Below are 9,731 nucleotides of genomic sequence, written 5' to 3'. Positions count from 1 at the left end.
ATATCATCCATACTTTGCATATTGGTTGTGCTCTTTCTTTATGAAGTTTGAGTTATTTCTGTGCATTTGACGTGCATGATGGAGTAGTGTGTTGTATTTTTTATTGATATAATAGAAAAGTGAGAAGCTATTTTTATATGATGAGAACAATATTTTTTAACACTTGTACTTGATAGAGATATGAGGGAGTTATTATAGTGGTGAGATAAATCATTATCCAACAGGTGGTGCCATTATGAAGTCAAGAAAAGCTTCATATAAGAATTGATTTTTTCAAAGTTGTAATCTTAGATTGGTCCGTAAGCTTTTCTACAAAACAAGTCCCATGTGGGCATAGAGAACAATCCAATACTTAAGTTAGTAAAATATAACAAGAGAAAATAATGTATGGTAAATAAAAAAATAACAGGAAAATATAAGAGAAATTATATGTTATTTAAATCATGGAGTGGTTGTTTGTTATTCTAGAAATTGTTTGGTAGTTGTTTATAACTCTAATAGTTGTGAATGGTTGTTGTTGGTTCTTGAAATTGTTGGGTGGTTGATAGTCATGTATGATATTGCTTGGCTAGAATTTTAATGGTTGGTGTAAAGACAAAGAAGTAGGACCTATTTATTTTTACAAGTTGCTGAGAAATATTTTCTTAGAAAATTAAGTTATTAGATGCATTATGATGTTTATGACAAACCTTTCTTAGAAAGTTGAGGAGTGTTATGATATGCGTGTCATTTATGAAAATATTAGCTAGTTATAACATAAAAAAATAACCATTAGTTATATTCAAACTTACAAAACATATATAAAGGTGTGTCTTGAGATAAGATTGAACAGATCTCGGTGAGCTAGGATTAAATCAATACTTGAAATATCAAGTTTGTAGCTGTTTGAATATGGCCCTGAAAAATTAAAAATTAAGTTATTTAATGGTTAAAATGTTAATCATTTGAACCTAACTTAAGTGATAAAGGTTTACGAGTGCAATGCATGCACCAATTAGTTTTTTTTCTTCTTGTTTTTCCTGTATCATAAAGTCCGAAATTAAAACATTACCAAAATTCTAGAGGATAAACTAGCCATTAAAAATGACCCGAGAAAGGAACAATGTATGGAATGAGAAACAAGAATCTTATGAGCTACCTACCCAAGGCAAGGACAAAACCGAAACATCATCATTTTACAAAGTCGCAGGACTCCAAGTCTTTGTGAATAGGAAAATTTAAGTCTTCAATCAAAATTTAAGCTTAGTTTGAATTATACTGATTTTATAATATTTTCTACCCAGAGAAAAAAACAGAGTACGGGGATCTAAAAATATAATTTACCATAAAGAAACACAGACTGTCAACATTTGAAATAACATTTATTAAATAATTTTGAATAAAAAACAGAGTACATGTAATTATGTATAACTCGACATGAAGCTCTTTGTTTCGCCTTTGCTTTCCCGCAGAAGTCCCATCTCCCTCCCCTCGCCCTCTCTTTTAAAAATTAGCCCTTTTCATTATTCTCTCTGCCACCCAGCATCAGCATCAGCATCACCACCAACACCAACACTTTCTTCTCCTTGTTGGATCAAATAAGGTTCCTTTAACATTTCTCCAATCAATCAAATGGTTCTCAATGTCTTTTTTTTTAATGTAAATCTAGGTTTTTTTTTTCTTTTCTTCTTGCCTAATTTTTGTTGTAAGTTTGATTAATTGTAATTGATCCTGTCACACTTGATCATCTTGTTTTATTTAACGTTTCTGTCTAAATAAAAACGGGGTTTGAGATTTATTTTTTCTTAATCAAATTGATTTGATGCTGAAAACTGAAAACTCTATGTTCATCTTTTGTTTCAAAATTAATGATTGATTGCTGATTATTTATTTTTTCTGCAGGTTTTTGTGTGTGTGCGGGGAGGGGGTTGTAGATCGGTAATATAATATATTGGTTTCTGGCTCGAGTTTCAAGCTAATTGAGTCTTTGATAGTCTTGCTCTTTGTGGTTTAATGTGAAGTTGTGACTGTTGGTTGGGAAGAGGCATGTAAGTTAGGGTTGTTTTTTTTTTTTTTTCCTGGGAGTTGGGTTTTTGTGTAGAGGCTGTTTTAGCTTATAAATGGGTGCGAGTTATATAGCGATTTCTGCAGTCTGTACGGCTTTGAGTTTTGTGGGTCTTCAATGTTGGACAGAGGTGTCTTTAGATAGATTGAGATCAGATGGTTTGATTGGTGAGAATTTTATCAACTCGGAGAATGTCAACCGTGCGCTTGAGCTTCTGTTCAGTTCTTATGCAACCATTGCATTGTTGGTGAATTTTGTATTCAATGTATTTCTACTACTCAATCTTTGTCTCAAGGTGTGTTCTTTCAACTTTTTCCAAATGGGTTCTGGTTTATGACTATTGATTTTTTAATATATATCTTCAGAGATTTATGTAGTGACTTGAGCAATTTGTGTAGGAGGATCTACTTAAGTTTTAAGTTATGACACAAAATATGGTGAAATACTGTTCTTATAAATTTATACTATCATTTTCTACAGTTTGCATGCTTGCTAGGTTGTTATTGCTTGTCTAATGGTGTGCATATTGTGTCTAAAGGAACAAGGCTATTGCTTTAGAATAGAAGTGAGCACATAAATTGCTGCCTGAAAGAAATGGGATGCCATCTTGTTCTTGTATGGGTTTGTAAGCAGAATGATAAATTATTGTGCACATAGGATGTTTTCTTTTGGTCTCTTTATGATTTATTGCTTAGAGAAATTTAGGGGAATTTTCAGAGTCAGATATGTAACAGGAAGCCCTTCTTATTTGATTGCCTTTACTTGCACTACTTGATGTTATGTGCTCGCTGTACTTTTCGCTTCATTCTTTTCCAGTAAAATCTTCTTATTTGAAAAAGAGAGATGAGCTTTATACAAACTCAAGGCTACTGGAACTAGGAAAAGATATTCTTGGAATCCATGGACTGAAAATTTGAATTCAAGCCTCAATATCTTGCAAGTGGCATCACTAACATACCTAGCATTGTTTACATTAATCTTCTATAAGTTTCCTGCCCTTTTTTGTTTATATAGTGTCTAGCCCATATCACTTGGGCAATATAGCTCAAGTATGGAATTGTGCCTTTGATTCCTCGTTGGTTATCATATCGATGAACTTGCTTTCCTTCATAAACATTGCTTTGATGGTTCTTGTTTTGTTGTCGAACATGCAGACTATTTTCTTTGGTGAGCTCTATTCTTCTGAAACTCGAAAACTAGTGGAACGTCTTATTAATTATGCTATTTACAAGGTAAGTATCCTCACCAAGTGTCTAGATGGAAAGTGTTTTACTTTTTTATTACTCACTGTAGTACTGGGCAGGCCACTTCATTCAAACCACTGTATTAGCTCTGTTCACACTTTGAGTTTGTAGTAATACTTTCTTGGGCCTACAGTCAGGATTTATTGAACAAGCTAAAATAATGAGAAAGAAGACAATTTGATTTTAAGTGTTTGTTCAGCCTTCTTTTTTTCTCCTAATTTTTGCACTTCTCAGAGACAAGAATATCTAGCATTTGCTTCTTTTTTTATGGTTCCTTTTGCTGTTTTTTTTCTTTTCTTTTTGAATCATTTGGGCCTGCGGTTTTGCAATCTGCTTGTCAAGTTATAATATTGGTTAGCAGGCTGGTAAATGTTTTGAATTTGGGAGAAGTATTAGTTCTTTTGATGATGATTTGATTGTTGGTTTGGAATAGGCCATAGGGTATCTTTGAATTGAAGTTTGATAAGCCTAGTTACTCTGTTGAAACTCTGTGTTTGTGGTTCTGTAATTGCTGTCATTTTTTAATTTATGAATATTGTACAGGGAACCTTTCTGCCACTCGTTATTCCACCAACAATTTCTCAAACAGGTCTCTGGTCAATTTGGTTGACTGTTCTATGTTCTTTAAAGGTTGGTGGCACTTTGTTTTAATAATAATAAAAAAAAACCTGTTGTTTTAATTTCATCATAGAAGTAATAAAATTGCTGGGACTTTGCATGGTGTTGCAGATGTTTCAAGCACTAGCTAGAGATCGACTTGAACGTTTGAATGCATCTCCTTCTGCAACTCCATGGACATATTTTCGTGTTTATTCAGCATTGTTGCTGGTCCTCTCTGTTGACTTTTTCTGGTATTCTTTGGTAACCTAATCTTGTATTGATAAACATGATTTTGGAAATGCACTTCTTGTCTTCTTTCTATGATAGTGGCAATAAAGCTCAAGGAGAACCTGATCTCATCACTGTTTGAAATATCTGCAATGGGTAGTACAATTTGACTTTCGGTAAAAGCTATAAAAATAATGTGCATTTGTGTATCGGACACTATATTGAGAAGTAGAAGACCGGAGCACAGCACCACTTGTTTTAATTAAGTGAGAACGTTTTTCTTTGGCACTGCACATATGAAATTAACTTTCCTTTTGTTTTATTGGTGCTAACCTTGTGCTGGTGGAAATGGATGGGGTGGTTTGGAGGAGCAGTGGCTGGGAGTGGTCATGATGGTTGACTAACTGAGACTGAGTGGTGGATTAGGTTGCTTCGTTTCTCCATTTGCCACAAACATTCTGTTCCTAAATTCTGAGTGGGGCCCATGAGGGGCTGCACCTGTATCAGAAACAACTTATCTTTTTGAAATAACAGGTCTATATGAGGAAGGTGATAATATACTAATTCTCACATTTTTCACATGGTTGGATATGAGGGAATTGCTTAACTTGCTTTTTCTGTGGAAGCTGTTTGCATTTGACTCTGTTGATTGAATCATGAGAAACACTTTATTTCTACAACATTTTGGTGGTTGCAGGATACAGATGTGTTTCGTGATATACAGAAGTACGGGCTCGTCCATGTTTCTGTTGTTGTTCTTTGAGCCTTTCAGTATTGCTTTTGAGACCATGCAAGTAATGTCTCTGAAGAATATATTTTATAGTTTGATACATTAATTTGTTATATAAATCTCAGTGAGACCATAGCACATGTTGACAAGGTTATATTCCGTTTAGGCTATGCTGGTTCATGGATTTCAGTTGCTTGAGATTTGGTTCCATCATTCGGCTGGGAATAGCACAAATTGCCAAAGGTTCAAGTTTTTTGATGCAATGAGAGCAGGTACTTCCTGAACTTCTATTCTGCTATATGAATGTCAGTATCTTAGATTGAATTGGTTGGCTAGCTGAAGTGTTTTTTATAATATGTTCAGTATACTATTGAGGGCAATTTACCTTGGAGACCAGGCACAAAGTAAAGAAGCTGCCTGAACAAAGTCAATTTCCAAAATGCAATGCTAAATATTTCAACCTAAAAATTCAACACTTATTGTAGAAATCTAAAACAGTGAAGTGCAAGCTTTGTTATGCCGAAACCTAAATCTTAAGTTAGCAACACTTCTAAACATAGTTTTAAAACCCGGCCTGGCCCGGCGGGTTGACCCGGGACCCGGCCGACCCGGGGCTGGAACCGGGCCGGGTTGATGAAAAAATAAGGTAAGCCATGACCCGGCTGACCCGGTGGGTTGACCCGGAAACCCGGTCGACCCGGCAAAACCCGGTCAAAAACCCGGTGGTAACCCGTTGACTTTTATTTATTTTTTTATTAAAACGATGTCGTTTTGAATTTTTTTTAAAATAGGAATTGACCCGGCCGACCCGTTCGACCCGGTCAAAACCCGGAACTCGGGCCTTGGACCGGGTCAGCCACCGGGCCGGGTTTAAAAACTATGCTTCTAAATACCACTTCTTCCCATCGCATCTGTCTTCAGGACAATCTAGTCACATAGTTTCACGTCTTAGTGAGTGCAGCATTTTCCCCCTCCTGCTTGTTGAAAGCTAAAAAAGTAGAACTTATTCGAGATGGCTTGGTGGTCTTAAGAAAGGTTCGGGTGGGGGGATGAATAGAAGATAATTCATCTTCATGCTAACAGGAGTGGATCCAATACCAAGACGAAACATAATCATGTGTATTTTCTGTTTGCCCTAAAGATGAAGCATTGCTCAATTGCATAAAGTTTGTAGTGTGCAATTACATTGTTTGTGAATGTGAGGAACTGGTACAAGAAATAGAATTTTTAGGGGGGGACGTGTTTTATCTGCACTTCACACTTGTTGTCCAGTGACTTTTGTCTTCACTTGAAATCACATGGATATGTGTGTAATTATGAAATGAACAAATGGAAAGTTCTATATAGTGTAACGGTTAGTGTATTTGTGTTCAACTAGCTTAAAGATCTTAATTGAAAATGATAAAGCACATGTTTTTTTAGTGCTTAACTCTTAGATGAAAAGAGTGCTCCTTTTTTTGCTTTGATCGTATGCAAATCAATGCCCTTTGCCACAAAGTAAAAATTGCTTCTTCATTGATCTTCAAATTGCGTGCTATAAGGGTGCTTTAGATATGATTTTAATGATGCTGGTTGGTGGTCCTATTTTATGTACTGGCCAGTTTATTAAACTTTACCATGCTTCTAGTGGATTTCATGTGATGGCATTTTCCTGATTGAGTGTGACAGCAGGTTCATTGTTGGAGTGGAAAGGTGTTCTTATCCGGAACTTGGGTTTTTCGCTAGACATGGCAACCTTATTAATGGCACTTGGTCATTATGTGTGTATATGGTGGCTTCATGGTGTGGCATTTCATCTTGTGGATGCAGTTCTCTTTTTGAATATACGTGTAAGTTTTTGTTCCTCTTTTTATTTGGAACCGTTTAAAATAAATGAAATTATTTATTTTTGACACACTGATTTGATGTATTCTGGTAATTTGAGCAGGCATTGCTAAGCGCTATCATAAAGCGTATGAAAGGATTCATCAAGCTTAGAATCGCTTTAGGTGCCCTTCACGCAGCACTTCCTGATGCAACATCGGAAGCGCTACTAGCATATGATGATGAATGTGCTATCTGTAGGGTATGCTTGCTCATTTCCGTTTCCTTTTTAGTTTTCCATTGGATTGTTTAGTGTAATGAGTTTTGCAAATGACAGGAACCTATGGCTAAGGCCAAAAGGCTATATTGCAGTCACATATTTCATCTTGTTTGCTTGAGATCTTGGTATGGCTTTGAATCTTTTCGCTCATATGCACTTTTCTTTGACAATTCAGTGTATGACGCTCAATAAAATGCTGATTATTGCTCAATAATGCCAGGTTGGATCAGGGTTTAAATGAGATATACTCATGTCCCACTTGTCGGAAGCCACTTTTTGTAGACAGGCCTGAAAATGAAGCAAGTACTCATACTGGAGAAGCTCTAACAGATGAACAACTTGCTCATCAAATAAATGAAGGACATGAACGGCAAAACACTCCAGGTCATGTGCTGCCTGCTGGAGTTTTCCCTAACCAGATTCGGAACTCTATGGAAGGCAGCCCTTGGAGGTAAGAGACCCTTACCTTCAATCATCAGTCTTTCTTGATTGCCTAGAAATGAGTACATATTGCTTCTTCTAGCTGAAAAATAATCATCACCCCTCCCTATTAAGATGGCTGTGGAATTTCCGAAATTAAGAGCCAGGGGACCTTCTGCTATTTAGCAATGGTTAGTCTGTTACCTAGTAGTAGTTCCTTTGTGATAACTAAGGAGTTCTAGCTTCTTTGGAAATCTTGAATGGAGATTTGCTCGGGGTATGACTCTGTTTCAACTCTTTAGCTGACCGGCTGTCATATTCTATTAGATCTTATTGCCATGTTTAAGTTGACTTTAACCAAACATCATGCTTTAGAAAACGGAAAAAGTAAATTCCAACACATGCATGTTTTGTTCTACCTAAAGAGGTAGATGGAGGCAAAAGAGATGGTACACTTTAGAGTTCAGATAACCTGGAATGGTGACTCAAGCTATAAATCCTAATCTGTAATTGGCTCAAATTGCAGTTTCAAACATCTGACTGAGTCTGTCTATTCTTTTATAAAATGCATTCAATCTTAAGTGAAATGGCGAATGATCATTGCATAGATTGTGATTTCAAAGATTGGTGCCACTTTTTCCATAAATGATTGCGATCCCCCTCTTTCTTGTACCATAGAAGTGCAGGGTTGGATTCAAGTTGGCTACCCCCTTGGTCCAGCCAGGGTGGAGATGGGGCTGGTCCCTCAACAGCTATGAGATCTGTTGGATTGGGTAGGGTTCAGATGATGATGAGGCATTTTGCATCTGTGGGAGAAACTTATGCACAAACTGCCCTTGAAGATGCTGCTTGGAGCCTTTGGCCAATGAATCCATCTCACGCTACTCCATCTACCTCTTTCATCCCTCCTGCTGCTGGTGGAAGACGCCCTGGTGGATTACATATGAGCACCACATCACGCACCACAAATGACAACATAGCAAACATACTTGCCATGGCTGAGACAGTGCGGGAGGTTTTGCCCCACATTCCGGATGAGTTGATACTCCAGGTACTGTTTGGATTTACTTTTGTTAACATGTCCCTAGGCTATTCATTTGTTCCTTGTCTTGAGTGTGCTTTTGTGTGGTTAGTTATGAATTATGTCTCTGAAGTTGTCACTTGTCATTATCATTTCCTATCATTTTCCTTTGTGTGTCTCTTTTTCTTTTTTTCTTTTTGTACCGATTTCCTCGTCTTCTGCATTGCTTCACTACTTGTGATGATCCTATGCAACACATCTCCATTCTGTTGCTAGTCTTCAGTGCTGTATTGTTAGATGTTTGCTCTGGAAACCTGTTCACAAGATTGAATGTTGACTTAGAAGGATTAGGGTTGGTGCATTTTCATTCATATAAATTAGGAGATGGGATTTATAGTGGAAAATATTTTCTGGACTCCCAACTTTTTTGGTATGTGTTCATTACATTCGAAGCAATTCATTTTCTTAATATAGTATTCTATGGTTTGTTTAATTAAGAATCCAAAACTTTGCAGGACTTGCAGCGAACAAATTCTGCTACTGTTACTGTAAATAATCTCCTGCAAAGGTGAGAAGAATATTCTGTAATGGTTTCATGTGCTCATTAGTCAATCTGTCCTTCCATATACTGAGTATCTCTGACAGTTTGGGTTGTGCGCGACTTTGCCAATGACCCCAGACCGCTCTCTTGTCATTGTGCTCTTACCCTTTCAAATACCCATAAGCTTCAATATATGTACATACCAAGGCATTTGTACTTGAGATGGAAAAGAAAAGGGGAGGAAGAAGGCACAATGTAGTGTTAGTTTCTCGGTTTCATGTGGAAAAATAAATTACGATATATATAAATAGATGGGCAGGTTGAGGTAGGTATATGCGTTACGAGCCTGAAGAGAATTTACCACATCAAGTGAATTTACTCCAAGCTACAAAGGATGCGGCTGCACTGCTCTGTTCTGCATACATGTGTACATTTATGAATAAATTGTATTGTTTGATCTGAGTAGCTTCAGTTAGATTCTGAGGAAACTTATGATTTACTTCTAAAGCATCTTATCAATTGCTAGTTGTCAATCGAAATATTGCAGCCAGTTGTGTTTAGCATCCGCATAGTTCTTTGTTGATGAAATTGTCTGCAATTCATAAATACTGTTTCATGTTGTCTGCCTCTGCCCTATGCAAAACCCAATAACAAATGGTTGTCTTCCAAATCCATTACTCACCTGATTTCTGTCCGAGTAAAGCAGTCGGTTCTTTGAAAGGATTTGACAATTCTTTGTGTTTCGTTGTTATTAATCTCTTAAAAATCTTGCCCAAGGTGGATGAATAATCATGGAATGGATCTGCAGATTGTAGAGACC

General features: G+C 36.7%; 1 protein-coding gene across 1 annotated transcript; it reads left to right on the top strand.

The window, feature by feature from the left end:
* Positions 1 to 1,407: 1,407 nt before the first annotated feature.
* Positions 1,408 to 9,474, top strand: LOC105121399 (E3 ubiquitin protein ligase RIN2). Its single transcript, XM_011020017.1, has 13 exons — positions 1,408 to 1,582; positions 1,882 to 2,339; positions 3,199 to 3,276; positions 3,832 to 3,918; positions 4,018 to 4,139; positions 4,814 to 4,910; positions 5,013 to 5,118; positions 6,518 to 6,675; positions 6,774 to 6,911; positions 6,987 to 7,054; positions 7,150 to 7,380; positions 8,028 to 8,400; positions 8,886 to 9,474. Exons 2-13 carry the CDS (start codon positions 2,100 to 2,102, stop codon positions 8,940 to 8,942), a joined length of 1,755 nt encoding a protein of 584 aa, XP_011018319.1. The 5' UTR covers positions 1,408 to 1,582; positions 1,882 to 2,099; the 3' UTR covers positions 8,943 to 9,474.
* Positions 9,475 to 9,731: the final 257 nt, after the last annotated feature.

This window comes from Populus euphratica, unplaced genomic scaffold, assembly GCF_000495115.2.
Source record: "Populus euphratica unplaced genomic scaffold, PopEup_1.0 scaffold25.1, whole genome shotgun sequence".
Taxonomy (NCBI): Eukaryota; Viridiplantae; Streptophyta; class Magnoliopsida; order Malpighiales; family Salicaceae; genus Populus; species Populus euphratica.
Note: the sequence above shows the minus strand (reverse complement) of the source record. Positions and strands in the feature narration are given on the sequence as shown.